The 24,110-nt window shown below is 41.9% G+C and overlaps 1 protein-coding gene across 2 annotated transcripts; it reads left to right on the forward strand.

Moving 5' to 3' along the window:
- Positions 1-1,646: 1,646 nt before the first annotated feature.
- On the forward strand, positions 1,647-21,641 carry E2F7 (E2F transcription factor 7). Of its 2 annotated transcripts, XM_057383689.1 has the most exons (13): positions 1,647-1,729; positions 1,924-2,004; positions 4,582-4,857; positions 6,833-7,001; positions 9,443-9,724; positions 10,366-10,524; positions 11,538-11,675; positions 12,469-12,663; positions 13,317-13,401; positions 14,357-14,876; positions 15,741-16,011; positions 16,815-17,233; positions 18,471-21,641. In XM_057383689.1, exons 2-13 carry the CDS (start codon positions 1,924-1,926, stop codon positions 18,645-18,647), a joined length of 2,772 nt encoding a protein of 923 aa, XP_057239672.1. In that variant the 5' UTR covers positions 1,647-1,729; the 3' UTR covers positions 18,648-21,641. The 2 variants fall into 2 exon arrangements, with proteins under 2 accessions (XP_057239672.1, XP_057239673.1); XM_057383690.1 differs by lacking the exon at positions 1,647-1,729 and having other exon boundaries at positions 1,951-2,004; positions 4,605-4,857.
- Positions 21,642-24,110: the final 2,469 nt, after the last annotated feature.

The raw sequence follows: 24,110 nt of genomic DNA on the forward strand, positions 1-24,110 counted from the left end.
AAGGTCTGAGGATGTACATTTCTGTGTCACTTTAAGGAGATGACTAAAGGGGCCAGATGGCAGTTTCCTGTCACTGGGGTTGCAGCATACAAGCAGGTTCTCTTCTCACACTCTCTTCTCAAMTTCTTTCCTTTGGCCTAGAAATCATGCCTGGGCATGTCAGTCCATGATGCAAGATTCTGTTTAGATTTTCCATGACTTTGCCTCTCTTACGATTCTCATGGGTTTGTTTTCAGAGCTCCTGTGAGTGAGAGCAGCAGTAATAGTTTACTCCTTAGCAATGTTTCCTTCTACGTCTGCAATATGTACTGAGAGAACACAGTTTGCATTTATGGAATCAATGTTTCATTTAAAAATAGGAGAATTTAAAGGTTTAAAAAGCATGAGRAGCTTTTTTGTATAGGCCTTTTTTTTTTCTTTAATAAAAAGTCTCTGAGAGTTTATATTTCATTCTCTTCAGCAAACTGTGATGTACTGGAACTTGCTGAAAAGAAAAAAATCAGAGTATCTTAAAAACGAATAAATTACAATTTATGCAAGAGACAGTATCTACCTGTTTTCWACATTCCTACTGAAAAGAAAATGTTTCTATTCCTCAAAAATTACCGAGTGAATATTTTTATAAATTATCGGAACTGTGCCTTGGATGTTTTTCTTCTGTGACAACTCATTACTAGCTCATGAGCTATTTCAAAGGGAAGTCCTCCCAGAACAAAACAAGACAGGAATCATGCAGCAGCATATCTGCCATTATCACAACATCAACCAAAAAAACCTTAAAATCTTAAATACAAGGGAAAAAAACTTAAACACATATCAAAATGCAAAACCTGCACTGCACAGAGCAAATTTCTCCTGAAAGGGTCTCAAGTTTAGAACAATCTCTTTCAAGACTGAAGGAGTTCGACGTTGCAGAAAGTAATGATTTTGACAATTTTTTTTTTTTTTTTGCAAGCTTGTCTCTCCATTGTCAGAACAGGTACAACATAAATGTCATCACTGCACAGCTCCCCAGGCTGCCGGGATTTGATGCGCTAACTTTCGACAAGCCTCCCTTCCAGTCCTTTCTTTATCTTGGTATGTTGTGAGGTACCAAAGGAGGGAAAACACAGAGCAGAACCTCAGGGAAAAGCGAAAAGTCTCTTGTGTCCAGACTGCTCCCAATGGCGTCTGCTCGCTCTACCTTCCCGGCAGCAGACTCGTTTCAGGCGATGAGGCGGAGGACCACAACGCTGTCCGAGCTACCCGGGGCAGCTSTACCGCTCGACCCACGGCCCGGGCGGTGCTACCCCGGCGTGGACACCGCGGCGGCTTTTCCTACGAGCCTCGGGCGACCCGGGCGGCACCCGCTTCCCGCAGAATCAGCCCTTCCCTCCCCGCGCGCAGGTTTAAGGACGGCTGCAGAGGCTGCAGGGAAGAGGCAGCCGGCTCTCCCGGCGCAGGCACCGCTGGCCCTTTCCCGCCTGGCGCGGGCGGCGGCGGCGGGAAGGGCGCGGGAGGGGGAGGGCGGGGAGCGCCAAGAAAAGGAGCGAAACGGCTCCGCGCGGGCGGGAGCCCCGTCCCGCGCGCCCGATGCCGCGCACCGCCTGCCGCGCGCTGATTGGTCGGCGGCGCGGCCGGGACTCCCCGGCGGCCAGCCCTGATTGGCCGGATTGTAAAGCGATGTCTGAGGGCGCCTGGCGGGAGCGGCAGAGCCGCGCGCCCCCCGCGCGCCCCGGCCCTGGCCGAGGTGAGGGCGCGGAGCCCGCCGAGCCTCCCGCCCCTTCCCTTCCCTTCCCTCCACTTCCCTCCACTTCCCTCCACCCTTCCTTCTCTCCCTCCCTGGCAGCGCAGCCCCGAGCAGCCGCGCTCCGCTCGCGTCCCTCCGGGGACGGGAGCGGCTCCGCTTAAGAGCCGGGCTAAAAGAGCCTTCTCGCTTTGCAGATGGAGGTGAGCGTCCTGGCGCTGCGGGACCTGGCGAGCGCCCGGCCGGGGCGGCGGGGCCGCGCCGAGACAGCCCAGAAGGTGAGCGGGATGGCGCGGCGGGGGGAGGCCGGGCCAGTTCGGCACAGCGCGTTCCCTGCACGCGTTGTCCGGAGCCCCGCGCCAGCCCGGGCCAGTGCGGGGAGGAGAGGAAAAAAGGAGGGAGGGAGGGAGGGAGGGCGGTAAGAGCTGTAGGTGCTGTGGAGCCCCAGCTCCGCGAGTGCAGGGCCGCCACCCGGGGGGCTTGGGCGGTCATCGGGCCCTGGATCCTGCGTCTGTGGCTCCCCTRGGCAGCGTTTGAGGTGCTGCCCATCGGATCTGCTCTGTCCTGGTGGTCTGTACAGCAGCATCTTACCTGTGAGCGCTTGGAGCACTGGGGTGTCCAGTGCTACCCTAAGATAAGGAGATAATCCAGTGAAAGAAGCCTGAGTCATGCCACTCTTGTACGTAAGTGAAGTGATTGCACTCTGGCATTACATTCAGGGAGACGCTTCTCAGCTCTTACCTGAGTAAAACTCAGTGATCTCAACTACCCCAATGGCTACTATGTGGTAAGGTGGAGAGGGCTATTGTAGAGAGTCAGTGTTGTAAAGGTAAGAACCACCAGGCCTACCTTGGCAGGGAAATAGTATAATCCTGATACTTAGCAGCAGTTTGAGCATGCTGATGGATAACGTCCACTCTGCTTGCCTTCTGGTCTGCATTAATGAAATGGTGTTCTTGAGTCAAGAAGCTAAGTAGAGCCACTCARCAAGGAGCAAGCTCATTGTTTTCCTACTGTTTCACCAGCCAGAAGAAAGCATATATAGGCTTGGGCATAACCTTGCTCAGTAATGACTCCTGAGCTAAATGCAATTCATGACCTCTCGCCCGCGGTCAATCTGAGTCCTCTAAAAATCATATCGTTCTTATCAGATTCCACTCCTGTTACCTCAGAGATTTGTTTCCATTGCTGCTTACATACTAAGTTCATCAAGCTGGCCTTTCCTGTCCTCTGTCTCATGCTTCTACCAACTGCCCTTGTAGTTTTGTGCAATATGGGTAGGACTTCTCAGCGTATTGCAGCTACTGGAAAAGGGGAGAGAGGGTAAAAGTGTTTCTTACCTTAGCAGGTAATTTTGGTAGTAGAAAATAAAAGATCTGATAGTAGGAAATAAAGATCTGAAAGGGCAGCATCATGTGATTCTTATGTAGTGCCACTACTTTTTTCATTGAGGTATTTGCACAAACATGAAAATTTGAGCTACTGAAACAGAAAGTTGCTTCAGCTGCCCTCACTGCAGTTCCATTACCACCAGCCATAATGCAGGAACTTGAGGGAAAGAGAGGCGTTCTCCGTTAATTAAGGCTTGATTCACTGCCAAACATGAAATTGCAAGAAAATAGAGTGCCAGCACTATATGAATATATGTTCCAAGGAGTACCATAGCCTCTGAATTGACCCGCGTTTATCACAGTGTAGTAAGTTACTACTGGCCGATGGTTAGTTGTAAAAAAAGAGATGTACTTATTACATTCTTTTTGGGTAATTCATAGATGGATGTATGTAGAAGTGTTCTTCATGAGTGCTCAGAGCACAATGCTTTTTATGTGCCAAATTTGTTTCCAGTMTGAATGCTATGAAACTGCTCCTAGTAAAAGTCAGTTTTTGTTGTTACTAGAACTTTTTTCTGCTTTCTTTTCTTTTTTCTGTATCCATTAGAATGACCTTTGGAATCACCTATTTAAATATCTATTTCAGCTACAGAACAGTTAAATTACTCCAAGAGGCAAAACTTAAAGAAGTTCTTGCGGTAAACCAGTATAAATTAATATTGTGTTTCAGGCCTTTATTCCGTTTCTGAATTGGATTTCTTGCAGCACAGAATAAAATACATAGTATTGAGGATAGCACTAATTCTTCCTTCAGTCAGTCCCTTAGAGTTCATCTGCAGTGATAATTCTTGCAGTAAGAGAAAGGGATACAATTGGATCCAAAGATGCAATATGAAAAAAGTTTGATAGCAGCTAGTGAGTGGAAGGAGTTGAGSTTCATTCAGGAAATGATAGAAATCAGCTGATGAATTAGACTTTTCCTTCTAGTGACTCTTAGCTGTAGTCAAGAAACACTTATGGAGATTTTCTTTGTTGTTTTGAGCAGCAGACAGTGCAGATGCAAAACTGCCTTTTTTGCACATGGGGTTACGTCCACTTTAGTTTGACATTTTGTGAGTTCTAGGGGCATCCTCAGCATGGCTTTTAACCTGGGATATTTGTAATAGAACTGTGCTTTCTTGCTAACTGTAATGTGACCAATGCATGATTTCAGTTTCACTGCAATTTGGTGATTTATGTTTGTGKGCAATGCTGTCTTGTAATAATAGTCAGAATTTAAAAGCCTAATAGGCAACAAGTCGAACTGGTTGACCTCAGGTTGTATATTTCAAGGAAGTATCTCATAGTTCCTCAGTACAACAGCATGTAGAATATTTTAGTACTCCCAATAAAGGCAGAACTGTGCTAAATATAGCTATGAGTGCCAAGGCACAAGTCAGTAAAATTACCTTCATAAGAGCCATGAAATTGATTGATGGAATGTATTTTATTCCTCTTGTGTATAAAGAACTTTGTTTTTAATAGGAAAACATATTTGATCGATCCAGGATGGCCCCAAAGACTCCCATTAAGAATGAACCAATTGATTTATCGAAGCAAAAAGGCTGCACACCGGAAAGAAATCCAATTACACCTGTTAAGATCATTGACAGACCTCAGCCTGATCCCTGGACTCCTACTGCTAACCTGAAGATGCTTGTTAGTGCTGCTAGTCCTGACATGAGGGACAGGGAAAAGAAGAAAGAACTCTTCAGACCCATAGAAAACAGTGAGCAGAGTGACACACCTGATTCATTACAGGTGAGACTCAGAACACAGTTGCCTCATGTTTAGTTAGGACTCAGACCTTCCTTTAGTTGCTCCTTAGTTTTCTTCCAACTGGTCCTTTGCTTCCTATGGAAASCTGCAGAATAGTAAGACATTCCCAAGGACTGTTGCTTACACAGCACTGGCTGAGCAGTAGAACTYCAAAAGACTGAAGGTAACTGTCTTACTAGTAACAGACCTGAGATCCCATYAAGAGACTGAATATTACTTAAGAGGACTTAAAAGTGAAGGAAGTAGTGCTTAAATGTTTGATTTTTCCCAACTGAAGTACTTCTGAACCACATTAGAAAGAAAATTGCCAGATTGGTTTTAAACAAGCAGTATTCTCAAAAGTAAATTTGACAGTGAAAGAACATACTTTTTCAAATCTTATACTTCCTATGCAACGGTCCTGCRAAGTGGTCAGCTGAAACCTTTTCTTCCACTTTCCACCCCAGCCCCAATTTACTGGTCAGAAAGCAAAGGTCAAGCATTAAGATTTTTATTTCACAGGACTCAGGCAATACAGGGGGGTTGACCCTGTCCTCACTTTTAAAAAGTTTGTCCCTGGAGAGAGTTACATCAGATTGCAGTAAGCATCATTACAGTTTTCTTTCTGCAGGCTTTTTTTTTTTTGTGTGTTCCAATCCCTGCTTTTCCTCTCCTGGATTATTTCTTGTAGGATACCCTTCCCTGGTGATTTCAGCAACAGAAAAATAGTTCTGGGTTCTACTGAGAAGCATCACTTGATAGATACAGATCACTCTAGATGTGTAGGTTTTACAGCAAGTGCAGTAGCAACAGTAGTGTAGAAAATTCTGCAGTTTTCATAGTCATAATGAAGGAAACAGTTCTTTAAAGATCACTCTAACATAATATCCAGTACGTAAAAAATAGTTGCTGTTAAACATTAGTTCATTACCACTCCAAACCTGCTAAGATCACACAGCATTTTCAGGGTGGCCACTACAAAGGGTTCAGCTATTTTCTGGTTAATAAAACTTACATTTAATAATTTTCTCCACTTAGTAAGGTAACTTACAAAAGAAGTGCTAGAGTAAGAATACTGCTATTTCCATACCATATAAAACTTAAAGAATTCTATCAGAGCGCCAGCTTGCCACAAGGTCATTTAATTGCAACTAGCAAAGGACAGTTTAAGATCCCATAAGCAAAGAAACTTGGGTTTCAACAGCTGCAGCCATCTTCAGCTTTTCTTTGCCAGAGGGCAAGATTTATTTTCCTTTTTCTAACACAGAAGAAAACCCAGAGTTACCAGTGCAAAAAAATACTCATAATTCTCATTTTGTGATAAAGAAACATACCTCTTTATACATTCTTGCCATCACAGTTTTGCTGCTTTCTCTTTTTTTCCCACTGCAGGGACAGAAAGACCACATTCAGGCAACCCTACAGAATTACTTAAGCTAGCATCTTGACTGAGTTTAAGGTGCAAAGACTGAGTAGGACCTTTATAGCCTCTGAACATTGTGCCCCCACCCCTTCTCCAACCACTGGTTTTTTAAAGTGATAGATAGAGCCACTGTAAAAATCTTCAAAATGTTTGGAAAAAGGTATTGCAGGAACTTTTTTATGGCTTCTGCATGTCCTGGTTTATTAGATCCAGAAGTGTTTGAGGGTATATTCCTTCTTTCCAAAAGGATTACTTTTTCCAAGTACAGTCTTTTCATTTGCTAGTCTTGCATGTTCAGTCTTACTGTTTATTCCTTATGACCATTATTTCATGATCGTGCAGATAAGAGTTTTTCWATAGATATCTTGTGTGATGAAATAAGAAGAGTTTGCAGTTGTGTTATCAAAGTACTCTGTGCTTGCCAAGAGTCCGTGGTTTATTTCTTAATTAGAAGACCTGATCTTAAATATTGGTAATAGCTGAMATATGCCTCACTTGACTATATCTTGCTTTTAAAAGCTCTGCACTAAAGGGTTAACTTGTTTTTTTTAACAGTATGATATAGTAGATGACATCACGGTTGATGACTTTGAAAAGCAGAGACCCAGCAGAAAACAGAAAAGCTTAGGACTCTTGTGCCAAAAGTTTCTAGCTCGCTATCCAAATTATCCATTATCAACGGAGAAAACTACTATTTCTTTGGATGAAGTGGCTTCAATTCTTGGTATGTATATCTGCAAAAACTGGAGCAACTGATCACCTGGGTTAACATAGCAGGTGGGCCTTCCAAAGATCATATTCTAACAGACTACAGTCAAGATCCTACCTTTCCCAGGGGCTGAATGCTCTTCTAACCATACTAATCAAGAGCTGGAAATGTCTCTCAGTGTCTTCGTTGTTTGGTAATAGTATCATTTTCAAATCTGCTTTCTGACTTACTGCACTTTTTTTTTTTTTTTGCTAGGCAGGTATTGCCTCCAGCTGTTTTCTGACTTGGTTGCTTTCTTTAATATTCAATTTGTTGAACACTGAAGGAGTTAGGGTTTGCAAGCCCACTGAAGGAGGACTTATAAACAACAAATTTTGTCAAAATGAAACATTTGGGGAAACGATTGCAAAACATTTGGGGAAACGATTGCAAACTAGTATGTGTAGAAGATCAGTTGTGTTTACTGTTCGACTTCTGAACATGTTTGACATTACGCCTTCCAAGATCTCATGGTTCATCAAGGTTATCTTAGCTTTATCATCTTGTGAYGGGAAGGTATTGGGAGAGCTACAAGAGTACCATGAGAAAATGTCTTGTATTGAGGTGGCAAGGAGGTATTGTGTAGCCCATTTGCTGGTTCTGGTGTTAAGTTTGGTTTTAGTTAAAAGATTAATGAAATATTTGCCAGAAGTAATAAAACTGGGGRGAGAGGGCTCAGCTGGCCACACTAATAACAAAAATATCTGGGTCCTTGGAGAGGTTGTTTCTTGACTAGGAAGGACTTTACAAAATTTGACATAAACTAAATAAATCTTGTATCTACATTTAGAACTTGGGTATTAACAGAAAAGATGTAGCAAAAGAAAGAAATTTGTGTGTTTTGGGAAGAAAAGGAACWGAAGAATGATGTCTTCTGTGACTATTAAGAAGGGCCCTTGAAATACCCATTTATTTGCCTTGGTGATGTGAATKGGAAATAGTATAGAATACAAATTAGATAAAGAGATAATTTTTTAAAAATTATTGTTCTTTTAGATTTTGCAATTATTTCTTTATGTGTTTGCATGAGGTGCTCATGCTCCAGCCTTATACAGCCAAACGTAAAGAGTCCTTTGTTCTGTGTTGGGAGTGGCATTACCTTGCTTTCCTAAATAATAGGAACTTTATTCTAAAACTTGCTGTTGGAAATTTTACCTCCCATAAGGGGGAAGGTTGTGGGTTGTCCTGCCTTAGGTTTTCCCTTGCTTGCCTGTATCCATTTGCTTCAGTGACCACAGCATTACCCCTGCTGGTGTTGCTGCTTTCAATGTAACAAATTATGTCTGTGATATAGCTTTTGCTACAAATGTATATTGCTTTGTTCACGGAAGACCTATAGAAGATCGCAAAGGGGGCTGCTGTACTGCTGGTGCCTGACAGACAACAGGACATGTGTAACACTCTTGTTTTTCTGAAGTATGTTTCACTCCATATTCTTCACACATTTGGAAATGCTCATTAATTGTTTCACCTAATATGTGTTTAAGGCTGGTAAGTATTATACCTATTCTTTAGATGGATAAAAAGGTGCATTAAGGCCTTGCTTCACATAGGGAAGTCTTTCAAAACCTTTCCCCCTTACTAGCATTTGTTCTGCTCAGATGATTTTAGCTGTTAGAAGGTTTTGGTGCAGATGATGCCACTAGCGTGTAGTAGAATGTGTTATATGTAGCAGCTATACTTCAAACATCACTGGAACACAAGTGCTCAGGACAGAGAGCATCAGTCTCCAACCTTGCTCACTTCAGTAAGGCTGAACTCAAGTTGGACATGTTTCATAAATTTTCTGTAGGTGTAAGCCAGCCAGCACCGCCAATTTGTTTCTGTTGTGTTTGGGAATGATGGGTCTCATTCTACACTTCTTTGTACCTTGTGAAACTTTTGATGCCCCTTGACTTGGTACTTGCTTAGCAAGTAAAAGTAATTGTGCCACTGGAAATGCTAGTGCAGGACTGCACTGGTTCCTGTATATGGGGTTTTTATCTCCAAACTGTGGCAGACCCTTTCCTGCTCCTTGTTACACACAGGCTTATGTGCAGGTACGTGTCTGAGTTTTAAAGCTCTCTATCAGGAAGGGCCAAAGTGCTCCAAAAACCCTGAGGCAGTCTGAGTAGGCCTGAATGAATGGGGCTGGCAGGTTGCAATCAGTTGTAAACACTGTGTAGATGCATTAAGCTGAAGCCATGACTGGGCTGGAAGTTATGAAAATGGACAAAGAGCAGCATACCGTGAAGCTGGCCACACATAAGTCAGATCTTCAGTGTGCAGATATGGACGTATGTAATGGAGTATGTCCACAGAACAATATCTGTTGTGAAAAATATCTATTAGTGAACAACCAGTTCTTTGTTTATTTCTGCTGAACTAAGATGAGCATCTATGTCTTTTTTGTCTGTTCCCTCCCACTTCCCAAACAGGAGTTGAGCGGAGACGAATTTACGATATCGTGAACGTCCTGGAGTCATTGCACTTGGTCAGCCGTGTGGCCAAGAACCAGTACTCCTGGCATGGCCGGCACAACCTCAGCCAAACTCTGAAAATGCTTCAGGAAGCAGGAGAGCTGCAATATGGAGAGCTAATGACCTTTCAGCACAGGGAGCAGGACTTAGAGTACAAATTTGAAGAACGGAAAAAGGAAACTATTCCACAATCTCAAGACAGACCATTGCTAGACTTCTCAGAACCAGATTGCATCTCTGGTAAGATAGGCATTAAATGTGTGATGATACACAAACACAAGTCTCTCTCCAGTTTACTATGTCACTTTTTCCCTTGCTTTGCTTTTAAATTAAGTAATGAGATGTAGTCCTTTGCAAAAAGGTGCTGAATTCACCATGGAGGGGACAGAATTCTTCCTTCTATTCTGTCCTTAACATAGTCTCAAGACAGATTTTTTCCTCTGTCCTACCGGCTGGCAGGAACTTCTGTTGCACAATCCAGTTCTTTCCCCACCTTAACCTGACAGCAAATGCTGTATCTTGACAGAAGGCACCATCTTCATTTGTCCACTGCTTGCATGTTGCCCRTATAACGCATAATGGTTTAAAGTTACCAAGTCCATTAGAGCCACAAAACTGTAGTGGCACAAAACTGTGTAATGTAACACAGAGCCAGTTTTGGAATTTCACTTTCTAAAAGCTATTTCCACAAGTTTGAATTTTTATTGCCCTTTGAAGAGAGACTCCTGTGCATTTCTCAGTTATTTGCCACCTTTGAATAAATTTCTGCTCCCTGACAAAGAAATACTTAACTCCTTTTGTGTGTGAGAAACCTACTTAGTAGTTTTCTGTCTGTGACGGATGACATATGCTAAGAGACTTGGGTATTATTTGTAACACAGCATCTGCACACAGCAGAAAGGACAAGTCATTGCGGATTATGAGCCAAAAGTTTGTCATGCTGTTCCTTGTCTCCAAGACCAAGATAGTCACTCTGGACATCGCAGCAAAGATACTGATAGAAGAAACCCAGGATACAGTGGACCACAGCAAATTTAAAAGTAAGATGATTAATGAGAGGCAAATCAATCAGTCAGTGAGTAAAGAAAATGGGGGGACATGTTTGGACTGAAACCAGACAGACACCAGTAGGTAACAGCAAAAGCAATTCATTAATCTTTCCTGAACTATGGTCTGGGGTTTTTGTAATTGCAAATGCCTATTTGAAAACAGAGCCTGTTGTGGGAAAGACTTGTTAACTCCCAAGATTACCTTCAGAATAAAGAAGGAAACTTTTTGTTGTTGAATTTTTTTTTTCATACTTAAAACCTGTTTCCTGTATTGCTCTGAATGAGAACTGAAACATGTTGTTTATTTAATGAAAATAATTTTCTCTGCAGAAACATTTTACTTCTTTTTACCCCCAATATCTTTTACAGCTGGATGGCAGAGTTTGCTTTCAGTTAGTGAGGATTAGTACTTCAATCCCTTGGAAAACTCTGCATTAGTCTTCTCATCATAAGTCTTCTAAGATAAAGAATTTTAAGTCTTTAAAGTACTTCTAAAAGTCTTAAAATTCTACCCCAAATATCAGGAGGAATGGGAGGAATTTAGCTAGGCAGTATGTGAGTATCATAGTCAGCTCAAAGATGCTATTTGCTACAGTCACAGTGGTTTTTCTGAGTGTTACATTTTTAAAAATGATAAATATGTGTTCTCTTGTGATCAGCTGTGCACTCTTGTGCCTTTTGCCCCAGCTTGTCTTTACCCACATGGACCTCCAGTTGCCTTTTCTGGGCAAGGTGATGCTGTAATCATTCCCTAATCTATTTCCATCAAAATGAGGTAGATGAGTTTAAACCTGAGCAGCTAAGATATGAACTAGCAGTGACAATCAGGTGGGAGCTGGTCTGGCAGGCTTCAATAGGAGATGGCTTAAGTCCATCCCACTTTGATTTTGCCCGTCTCATCAATGAAAGCTATGGTGATATTCTGGAATGAAATTAGCACATAAATATGTCCTGTATGCATTGTAAACCTGATTCTCTTATCTACTTCTGCCTTTTCTTGTTAGCAAAGGTACGAAGACTGTATGATATTGCCAACGTTCTCACCAGCCTAGGCTTGATCAAGAAAGTTCATGTCACAGAGGAACGAGGACGCAAACCAGCATTCAAGTGGATTGGGCCTGTGGAATTCCCTGGAAAGACTGGTGACTTAGCTTATATTTATTTTCCTTTTGCTTTGACAGTTCTTTCCCAAGTGGTAAAAAATTGCTTTCTCTGTATAAAGAATGTCTCAGCATTCATTGTGTACCCTGTGATTATTTACTGCTGCCAGCTCAACATTTGCCCTTGTTCCATTGGATCTGTGGAGGGATGTTGAAGGATATTGTGTCTTGCAGGTTTTTTACACTGACTTAGATAACTATATGCATAACTGTATGAATTGTAGAGCAATGGCAGATACTACTGACATCTTCTGATCTGGCTCCACAGCTTTTCTGGGCTGCAAAATCTTGATAATTCTGTAATCATACTGTGAATTATTTTTCTGCATAAGGGGRCTTACCAAAGTAGAGCAGGGCTGTTTCTTGCACATTGCCTCTTTTACACAAGATTTGTATGCGAAGAACGAGTTGGTAGGACAGAGCATCTCTGTAAGCTGATGCTCCTTGGCTAGAAGCCAGAGCAAAGGGAAGCCCTTTGCCTTTGATATTTGCATCAGGACAATGCCAGSAACAAGTAAAAGTGAAGGGTAATGTTAATACCATCTTTCTTCTCTGGGCTAGCACACTGGAATGTAGCTGCTGCTGCAGCTGCTATGGTATGGATAGGAGGGAAGCCCATATCCTGTCTGCTGGTGCTTTCTGAGTTCTAGGTTTGTTTCAGTGTTGTGGGGTTTGAGAAAATATAGAGGCTATCTCTTCCTTTAATGCCATATAGAAGCCTAAATGATGAGCTGTGTTGCCTGAAGGACTGCTGTACAAAATTATGTCCCTACAGATGAGCTGAGAGGGCATAGCCCAACATCAGATCCTCTGCCAGGGACACAAAGAGGAGCCTGTGCCCAGTACCAGACCTGTACTACTGGAAAGCAAAGGTTTACACGTCATGCTTCATTTAACAGTGCGCAGCCTTGTGAAGCAGCCAGAAGGAAGGTCAGTTCTGAGCCTAACAGCCCACGTCAAGAGAGACAAGGTAACTACTGATAAACCGTGTTCTTTTGTACCCCACTGGGTCTGCCCAGATGAGGGCATGCACCAGTTGAAGGCACTTGATGGGGTGAATCAGCATAATGAAATATGTGAATTACTCTTGGGAGGTGCCTGTGTTTCTACTGTCCATGTGATAATGAAACTTCTGGTTTAGAACCTCCATTCAAATGCTTAAATTTACATGAGGTGAATCTGGGCCATACTGCAATTGAATCAAATCTGCAGTTTGTTTTCTAATGTTTCTAAATGTTTCTGTTCTGTACTAACTGCAACTATACTACAGTTTATTCTGTGAAAACTTTATATGAAGAAAGATTCTTTAGCCACAAAATGCTTGCTTTATTTTTGGTTCCTAATATAGTGAAATTTAGTGTAACAATCTAATGGATAGTTRTTAAAAAAGATAAAGTAATTACAGGGCTTTTCACAGTTCCCTCTTATAGGAGATGATGATTTTGAACACCTCTCCAGGGGGACTGAGAGTTCTGAGTGTCTTGCAGGTTCTGGCTCTAGGTGATTCGTGGATGTTATAAAATGTGTCAGGCTTGAAAAATGATAGCAATTATTTCATATGGCCAGTATCAAATATGCTTGGTAAACCTATCTGTGATTATTTGAATGCCTCTGTTCTTTCAGACTGTATTGTGAATTCAGATGAAAATTGTTCCAAAATGATAAATTTAGCAGCTGTCTGCAGGCAGAAAATAGAGGAAGATACTGGGTAAGTTGGTCTTAACTCTTGTCCAGTTTCAGCTTTGTGCTTGTCATGTTTAGTTTAAGGATAGATTCCATTGATGAGATTGAGATARAAAAGCTGCCATAAAGTCTCATTATTACCACTTTAATAGTGATAATGCTAGCATGGCTTTTTTATCGTGGTTATTTTATGCCCACGTGTCCCTGTTGGCCAGACAGCAGACACAAAATAACAGACACAAAGACACACAAATACACAGAACTAATAACAATCTTTATTACAAGGTAAGTCCCCTTTATCCATTTTGCAACACGTGTATACATTTGTGTCAAACATATATTGGTCAGTGAAGCTATCACTTTCTAATCATCAGCATATAATTGGTACGTTTGCAAAACCTACAGTATCACCAATGTTTTCAGTTCRACCACCTGTGTTATCAATTCTACATTCCAATCTCTTTTTCTCAAGGCAGGTGTTTTTCTCCCATGCAGATTGTTAACACTTCCCTACACCCACCTGTACTTGTGCCAGGGGTACAAGTTGTGCTTCAGTAGCTCTTTCTGTCATGTGTGTTTATATAGGTAATTCCTGCATCCTTTGACCTATTCTGTGGGTAGGCTGAGCAAATCATGATTTCATGGAAGGTCCTCTCTGTCTCATCTGTCTTCTCTACACCTATCCCAATTTGAATTCAGTTGTGAATGACTGACTAGTCAAGTGGAGCCAAAAGCATTACTGTCCCACCAAAAACCTGAGAACTCTCCTTCTGTGTAATTACAAATAATAAAAAGTGACCCTGCTTGTAAACTGTGTAAAAATAGTGATTTGAGGGTAGAATCTTTCCTCATTTATGTCCAAAAATGTATCTCTTTGCTTCTAAGGATAAAATGGAGGTAAAAATTTGAATAAATGTTTGTCCTCTTTTCATTATTGGTTTTTTTTTTTTTTTTTTTTTTTTTTTTTTTTTTTTTTGTAGGGATAAAGCTTGTGAAATGGAAACAATACCAAATTCAGCAAAGAACTCCAACACAACTTCACCTTTCTCCCTTGCTCCGGTTCCTGGGGACTCTGATTTTTGTGTTAACCCTTTGCCTCAGGCAGTTTTCCCTGTGGTTCAGGCAGATATGCCAGGCTTCTCACTACCAATTGGCATCAGCAGCCAAGCTTCACACCCTTCCACAACAGCATCCTCCAAAACAGAAAATGGAAAACCTACCCTGGTCCCCAGCCAACCCTTCCTGTGCTTTCCATCTTCATCCCTTTTTATGTTGTGCGGAGGTCTTCAGGAAAAAAACTTGAGCGAGACCCCGCCTGCTGCAGGAGAYATGGCAAACAGGAGTGCAGAAGCTCAGGCTGCCGTACCTCCTGCTGCCTACCAGAAACGCAGCTCCCACAAGTGCTCATTGCCCTCTGCACCTGTAGATGATGAAGAGCCAGCTGCTAAAAAGCAATCACTGGAGCAGAGTGATCTGCCCCTCTCACTTGTAGTACCCAAGGTAAAGTGATTTTCATTATAACTTAGGCTTTCGCATAGTGAGGAAAGACTTTTGCCTAAGATAGTATTTTCAGAAGTGAAAATTCAGTACATTGCTCTTGAGAGATACAAATGCTGCCTCCCACATGTTAATAAAATTGTCAGTGGGTTGTGTTAGGAAGTATAAGCATTAACTGGGAGATGTTTTCTCATTAGCAGGGGAAAATGGACTTTGATTGCTTTGCATAGTGATGTGATGCTCAGCTGTTCTTTGGAATTAGTGTCCTGATCAYTGTCTTTAGCAAAACAATGGGTCAGAGGGGAAGAAGTCAATGTAATTACTACTCTTAATCTTCCCCTGTTAGCTTGCTCTTTCCCAGCCAGCAGCAGCATTGCTTACTCCACTGAGCTATAGCAAATATGATTTGTACCTTCCCCCTGCATTCCAGTCTGAGTCCCTCTCGCAAACCCAGTGTTGCCCACAGCAGGCTGGTGAGAGAAAGATAATGAAGGTGAGGTGTAGCTATCTCAGAAGTCTCTTAAATACTGAAAATAGAGGTCAGGCTCAAGGCCATATCATAGAATTCATTTGAATATTGAATATAAACCATTTGAAACAAGTGKTTTTTCTTTATCAACAGAAAAGTAATCCCAGAGGTCAGGTATTTCTTATGTAGTGTCTCCAAGTGAAAGTGAACTACAGCCAAGAGCAYGAGGTTGAGGCATCACTAATACTTCAAACTCTCAAACAAAATTTTGAACTTGGTAATTTGCTAATCAGGTTTGTGCTGCTCCTTTGCACAGATGTGTGAGGAATGTGCATGAGCGGTATTGCACTGTTTTATTTCAGTTTGGACTCTTCATTTCCACTTTTGTTTTTGCTTAGATGCCTTCTGAGTCACCTAAAACAGAATCTTCCCCAGGAAGTGGCTGTTCATCTGCTGTACATCTAGAAACTTATCAGCTTGACCTCACAAGTCCTGCTGCTCCAGAGGCTGCAAACAAGGAGTCTACTAAGCCTTTAGTTTGTCAGGAGCAAGAAAAACAATCTCAGAACAAAGACATTGATGAGCCCCCTGCAGTAAATGAACACATCTGTAAAGAAAATGCCAATCAACCTTTCCAACCACAGTATCTTTATGTTCAGCCTACTGCTGGTAAGGACAGCCATGAGATCTAGAGGCACCCAAAGCTCTTTTTCTGTTCAAATTCTGAGCAAATACTTCTTCCTACATATAGGTGAATAAGGCTATTTGGCACAAAAAAACCTGACAGCAGTTCTCTGTAGTAGTCTGATAACTCTGAAATTTCTTTAATGTGAGCTGTTGCTCCTCTAAAAAGGCATTTTTCTKAGGTTCCCAAGCATTATTAGCATTGAACAGTGTGGGCTTTGCATGCCTGAATTATGTGCACTTATCCAGCATTCAAAACTCAAAGGAGATGGAAGTCTAGATTTGGGAGTAAGGTGGCCAGTATAGAACAACAGCATCCCTCTGAGTGTATGAATAATCAATGCCTTTGTGTTATATCTTTGTGGGTGTCTCCCATTTATTGGATTTGGTTTATCTGGGGTTTTTTCCATCGTTAAAAGCAATGTATGTTTTCATACAGCAGAGGATGATTCCAGTTAGTGAAAAGTTTGTTTAGCCAGGATGTTGCTTGTAATTGAAGCTAGAAGCAGGAAATAGCAAGGGGTGTGATCGTTACTTCATATGACCAAAGTAAATGGATGTGGGTAMCGTGAATAGACCAGTAGGGGGGAAAGTGAACAAAGGTAAGGAAAGGGAGCTGGACAGAATACTCAGAGTTTGTGACAGTTTTCTTTATTTTTGTCATAGTTTACTTCCTAGTCAGACTTTTCTTTATTGTCACACCTTTTTCCTATTCTAAATGAAATTATAGTAGTTTAATTCCCTTTTTCAAGTTTATTAATGCTTTGTTTTTTCTGTCTTTGGTTTAGGATTAAGCAGTTTTAATTTCCTGTTCTCTACAAACCAAGCCCCTGGTGCCATCAACCTGGCTGCAAACCAGTTGCCCTCTCTAAATGTACCCTGTGTCATGGTACCGTCAGCAGCATTGGCTTCCTTCCCTCTTGTATGTGCTCCTTCATTCACCAATCCTCTCTCCCCAGTTCCTGATGCCTCAGCTGCTGCCTCCACAAATTTTAGTATGTCCAGCCTGGCATCAACCACCCCTGTTTTCATAAGCACCCCAGCCGTTGTCACYCCCAAGGTGTCACCCACCCCATCCGTGGATCCACAGCAACCAGCTCACCCCACTCTACACCTGAGTCCTGTGCTTACAAGATCTTGCAGTGCTGTTAAAGTGGACTCCCCCGTGTGTATGGGACACCCAGTGACCCTTCTGAAGCTGCAGCAGGTAAGGGGGAAAGGTGCAAAGGAGTGGTGATGAAAGAGCTGTGCCAGGTGCCTGACGGCAGCGTGTGCTGCGGGCTGGTGCTGCTGTGTCAGTGCAGAGTTGGCATGCTGAGAGCTGGTGTCTTCCACTGAGCCCCTGTGTGTCCGTCTTAGCAGTGGCACAGGGCATGGGACACTGTTGAAGACAACAGTCCAGCAYAGCACATTTAGCCCTGAACAATGAAGTGGTTAGTTTTATAACTCTTACAGGAATTCTAAAATCTCCCAGCAATCTAAGTCATTATTCTTTCCCCATCTGACAGTGTCAGGTGTGTGTTATGCAGTGGCTACAGAAAAACATTAGGAGGACAGGAGAATCGTGTGTCAAAATTCAGGAGTCAGCTGAGTCAGGTGGCTSCAGCACTTTTTCAGGTAGCAATGTCCTGGGTTGCCTGCTCAGCCCTGTTCTGATCTCTATTCACTACATATTGGAAACATAATAGCAGCATCAGAGAATCTACCATARAAACAGCCTTTTGGGTAAAAACATCAGAAATTCAAAAATGAGGGAGGACTCATCTGAAATAAAATGAGTGACATAAAACAGATATGTCACACTGTGTAACCTGCGTCTTTACAACTATTAGCAGTGACATCATTTCACTAATTCAGTTTACATTTGTAAATCTGTAATTTATTTTCCTATTGTCTAATGCAGTGACAAGTACATCAAACATTTGGGAGTGTTAAGCATTACTTCATGTTTATCTTCAAGCTTAGAAAAAGGCTGTAATAAGAGACTGGTTGGCAGTCAATCTGATTACAGATACTAACATTGGAGGTTACAGTAGAGTGGCACTTAAAAGAGAAGTGGTCAGCGTTTAGAAGACTAATTTTTGATTCCTTTTTATGGTTACAAATAACAAAAATGAGTAAAACATCAAGGAAGAGAAAGAGCCATTTAAGCTAAAGGACAAGATTGGCACAAGAACAAATGAGTATGAACTAATCATGGGAAGATTTAAGTTGGAAATGAGATAAAGGCTTTCATCTTCCAGCAATGATGTACTGGCATAGAGTTCCAGAGAAAAAAGCAGGGGCAAAGCCCATAGCTTTTCACATGGAGCTTCTGAAAGGATKTGTGACCTCTACTAGCAGGGTACAGGGATTAATGTCTCCCAGCTGTCCTCTGTTTGCATGCTTGTGTGTGGGCTTTGAGAAAAGCCTGCTGAATCACTTTGCTTTTGTTTCACAAATAGCCTTCGTCAGCTCCCCTCACTCCCAAGAATATTCGTCCTGCAYATCACGAGGCATTTTTCAAAACTCCTGGAAGTCTTGGAGACCCCGTGGCATGGAAGAAAAATGAAGGCAACCAGACCAGAARTGCCAGCTCTGTGCAGAGGAGACTGGAAATCTCTAGTACCAGCCCTGACTAATTCTGCTCTTAACAAGGGGTGGGCAGATTGTCCTCGGACCCTGTATTGATTACAAGAGAGCAAGCTCTTACCTGGCAAGAGGAGCACGTTAAAATGTCACCCCTTTTGGCATGCTATCCCACTATCCCTTCACCCACCAGTTCTGTTAGCCATCTTCTTCAAAATCATCCTTTGTACTGAAATCCTTTTACTGAATTGTTCCTTCAGTATTTGAATTCAGATTCTGTGCTTCACAAAGCCTTGTGGGCATCAAATTGTAATTGTGATTATAATTTGGAAAAATCTATTTCTTTGAGGAAATGCAAACAGATTCTTTTGGAGTCCCTAGGGGTTCTTTATTCATGGTTGTAAGTGAGATATCTAGCACTTATCTGGGGTAAGCATTTTATTTGCATGTACTCTACTTACCCTGAGTAAATCTGTGGTGAAAATGATAAACTTCTGCAGTTGTGAAAGCAACTGCTTCCTTGGTTCCAATCTGTCAAATCCTGCCTCTGCAGTGCAGCCTCTTGCTTTTTATTTTGTATGTTGGAGTGGGATTAGTGCAAAAAAGAATTTTTGCAGTTTCAGAATAACAGGTTTTCTCAGGGTAGGATTACTTRAATGTCAGTTGGTTGTACAATTTGCCCAGCACTTGTGGTTAGAAAAACCTAGTAATAACACAGTATGGTTGAATGTATACATGTGAAAAATATTAAGACCAAAATAACTGTGAATGTTAACATTTCTATAGTTGTGTTAATGAACTGTATTAGTCCTTGGGTTGGTTGGTTTGGGTTTTTTTTTTTAACTTTGAGCAAAATATGCAAGTTAGGTGTAAAGAATACAAAAACTGAATCTGTAAATAGGTTTGACAAAGTGATTTGAGAGTGACAAGCCACTGAGAGGACTGTGCGAAGTTTCATCTCCATTTTAAATATCCAGTCTAGACTTTATGGCCAAGGAATACTGATAGGTCATTAACCTCACTCATTATTAGATTCAGTCTAACCTGAGTCTACTAAGTGCCTACTTAGCTGTTTACTGTAGTGTACTTAAGGGGTATGTACTTAAGTGCCTAACTCTTCACTTACAGGAATTTTGTAACTAGTTAATAGTGCATTTGAGCATGTTGGGAAGACAAGGGAGATTTTATCTATCTAAACCAGAAAAAAATGAATTAAAAAGAGCAGGAGCCTTGAATGTTAAAATAAATAAAACATTAATAAAAAAATATCAGTATACCCTAGGAGAAGATAATGAGGAAGAAAAGTCTGAACAGTTAACATTCAGAGTCCTCAAGTAATTGATGGTGCTATTATCAATATAGGACATAATTTTAAGGGCTAATGCTCTTATGTTAGGGTATGTTTTCACTCGTGTAGCAAGCTACAGTTAAATTTGTGCAGTCTCCTGTTCAAAGGAAATTGTTGCTGTTGACATCACGTTACTCTGGACTTTTAGGATATATAAGGCCGGCATGATCAGCTCTCTCTTTGGTACTGGTATTGATTTTCCAAGGGTAGATGCACTCTTGGATATGCTGGTTGGTTGGTCAAGGGAAGCTAGGACTTTGAGGGTTGGGGATTTGATGTGGAGGTTTTATTTTTATAACGAAATGTATTATGAAAATGGAATTTAAGGAAGAATTATAGTGAAGCTGAGAGTTTGAGTAATGTGGCCTTCTCTTAGAATAGACCAATAACATTTTTTGAGAAGGGCTTGGTTAGCCCTCGTTGAAAGAAATTCTGTAGCAGAATTATCATAGGCAATTTCAGGGATGGTAAAGAGACTTCTGCAGACTGCTATTTTTTTAATATTTTAATGACACTACAGTTATGAAAGTTTACAGTTTTTCCTTCTGATTTCTTATATACCTGCTTAGATTGATTTTGCTTTGAAAAGCAATGTGTAACTAGCACAGCACAGTGCTGTCCCTGCACTTCTGCTGGCATGCATATGTTGCTGCTGGGGCAGAAACAGGCTGCTGGGGTTCCAGGGAACACGGTCGGTGCTGATTCTCCAAGCCTTGTCTTTTCTCTCTCCCACTAGTACAGTGCAGCCTTTAGTGAAATGGCAGCTGTGAGCAGAGAGGAGGATTAGAGCTCATATTGGGTCTTTGCTCCAGTTGAAGCATCATCACCAAAATTGCCTTTCTTTGTCAGTAATGTTATTGTGTGCCATAACTAACTTAACTATACTTGAAAATGCAGGGAGTGAAAATGGATTTTCAGTTTCCAATTTCTGCTTCTAGTTTTGAGTTTCTGTAAATACAACAGATCTRGAAATAAGGATTGACTCCCTCTTCCCTGGGTCATGGTTGGGAAAGCAGTTTTGGGGCCTTGGGGAAGAAGGGTGTTGATATACTGTCTTGTTTTTGTCAATGCAAAATTCTCACTGAAATAGAGTGGGACTGCTGAAGCAGTTGGGCAGCTACTTTATGTACCCAAGCTGCTGAACTAGACTGGTGAGAGGGAGCAGTTGGTTGTCAAGGGGGAATGGGTTTACCTTTCCTATCTTTACCTTCATTGAAAGCTAAGAATTTAAATAAACAAGGAACAACTCATCAGCAAAGTAGCTTTGGAAAAGCAGAATCTATATTTGCACTGAGGCAAAGTGCATACCCAGGAAGTTCTGCAGAGTTTGTGAAACCTTTCTGTCCCAAGACACTTGTTGAGGAGGCTGAGCATATAACTTATACTTGAATCTGTCTGCCACGTTTACATTTCTGATTGTCTTCTGTAAATTGGTGCTATTTCTGTATTTAAAAAGCTGTATTTTTAATGTAAAGCTGCTTCCAGTTTGTTTTTTTGCACTGCTAGTTTAATATAGATATTAATTTTATTGCTGTTTATAACTGTTCTTCAGTGATTAGATGTTCTGCTTTTCCTGCTCTCTAGCTATCTATTTACTTGTCTGCATATAGCTTTACTCCAATCACACTGTTGGGTTGAATATTTTTATACTATCTTTTAGCAAAATATTAAACTTTTACAGAATAAAAAATGAAATTAAACCTGAGGCTGTGATTTCAGCATGGCARACTTTCAAGAACACCCTTGAAAAGAAATACTCCTGCACCACATGTCCAGATATGCAGTCCCTGTTTGATGAGCACTGCAGGACTAGCAGGGGAAAATGCCCCAGCTCACCCCAGTGGCTCCAAACATCCACTTATTTCTTGCAGCATGGGCATGATTTCCACCAGCTGTTGCAGGCACAAGCACCAGTGCAATGTAAACTGGCTCTTAAAATCTTGAAGCAGGCCAGGGCAAGACTGGGTGGCCCTGGCCTAAGGCCATGTGAGGTGATTCCTGGCTGTTCACCATGGGAGCCCATCCCAGCACTGCCACAGGGCCTGTCCTGACACTCCCTGGACCCCTCGTGTCCCTGCAGCCGTCCCTTGGTCCTGCTCTCCACAGGATGGCAGCAATGCCTGCCTGACCACCAGCCACATTTACCCGAGGAGCTGGAGTTTGCTTTGTCTTTACAACCACCCGGTGCTTGGACAGAACACGTGGAGAGGACAGCCACAGRCCCGCTTCCCTTTCTCCTCCCCTTCCCTACCCATGCATGCGTGGGACACAGCTCACCCCAAACCTGAGTTTGCTCCCATTAAAATCAGCAGCAAGGTCATTATTGATTTCAGCAAGTCCAGTATTGCCACCTTACCCCTCCTGGGATTAAAAAGATGTGAGTTAATGTCCCATGTCACTAACAATCACTGCAAAATAACTGGGTTGTAAGTGTTGGAGAGCCTCAAAACTCAGCAGCTCACTCAGTATTATTTTTGTGCTTTCTCTGACATAGCAATAATACCTTTGTCTTTTGACTGATATAGGAAAAATAAGAGGTTTAATAAGATTAAATATACTGTGAGGAGAACTAACAAGCCCTAATGCTGCTCCAGATCCACCCATGGGACCGTGGCCATTGTTTCCTTGAGGAGCAGGGCTGTAGCTTCCAACAGTTCTTGTCCTTACTGGTGCACTTAAAACTCCCTTTTTTGAAGCAAAAAGTAGTTGGGGGATCACTGAATCTGATTCAGTTCTCTATATATGAAAGGGGAAATTCACAAGCAGTACCACTGTGGATSAATGTCTTAATGCTTCCCAGCCTGGGCTGGGCAGCCCAGGGCCCACAGGGAGATAAATGTCACCTTCCACTGCCAGCAAACCCAGCCAGAGGCAAGCAGAAGGGAATCCCCCAGTGGGCAGCGAAGCAAAACCTGCTCCCACAATGTCCAGGGAAGCGAAACCTGCTCCCACCATGTCCAGAGAAGCAGGCGTTCATCAGCTGTCTTGCCAACAAGGAGGGTATCCTGAGAGGTGCTTGGGTCATGGCAATGCTTTTTCCTCCCGGCTCAGAGTTCCTGAGCAAGGCTCCGTGGCCTGCTTAATAACTGAAAATTTAATAATTTGGAATGTAAAATCGTGAAAAGAAAGGCTTTGCACACAACTGAGGCAAATTTAAGCTGTGCTGACTGTGACGGCCTGAGAAGGTCCATGTGTGCATTAAGCATTACTGTCCAGATTCTTTCCAGATRCATTTATTGCACCAGAAATGCTGCAATGAGAATTTAGGATATTTTTTCAACACTTTCTCCAAGGGCTACTAGAGCAATGAAATGGATTCTAGTGATGTAGGTCAGCACCAGCTTAAGATCAGAGAGCATGAAGCCTTACCCCATTCCCCTTGCAGGCCACAGTAACTTCGTGGGTGGCAAAAGGCTGCATTGGCTCTTTGCAAAATGCTGTGACCTCCAAGTCTGATATCATGGGACCTAGGAGACAAAACCTTCTGCCTCAGTTGAAGCTCCTCCATTTTACTGCATTTTCCAAATAAATAAATAAATTCTCATTTTGGCCCTGAACTTGGGATGCCAGATTTTACACCTTTCCCCTGCCTCTGGCTGGGTATTTCTCACCTTAGATGTGACAACATTGTAATTTCATAGATATTCCAAATCTGAGTGGGAGGGGAACATGAAACTTGGGTTTTTTTCCAACAGCTGCTTTCTTGTTTCAAAACTGACAGCTGTGAACCAGCAGTTTACACTCCTACCCCCAAAGCATGGTGTGATAGCAAATGCACTGCAATGAGACCAAACAAACCATCGATAGATGTAAAATACTGCATCTTGGTAAATGCCTGTAACAGCAGCTGAAATTGACCAATTTGGACTAGCTTTAATCTTTTGGGAAGAAAAGGGAAACAATTTAAAGCCTAGGAAATAACAAGTAGATATAAACATTTCACAATAAATAGATATAAACWTTTCATAATTCACAATAAATTCCAGAAGCAAACACATCTTATTCAGGCAGACAATTCTTCAATGCTAAGAATAAAGAAAAATACTTTGCCTCTTCGGAGTCTCTGCTTCACACTGATAACCAGCCAACATGTGATTTAATCATCCTAAACCGCTTCAAAATCTTGATTAACTGGTAATAATTAGTTCTGCACCTGAAATGCACCAGG

This window comes from Malurus melanocephalus, unplaced genomic scaffold, assembly GCF_030028575.1.
Source record: "Malurus melanocephalus ecotype Western Australia unplaced genomic scaffold, MMel_1.1 scaffold_653, whole genome shotgun sequence".
NCBI lineage: Eukaryota > Metazoa > Chordata > Aves > Passeriformes > Maluridae > Malurus > Malurus melanocephalus.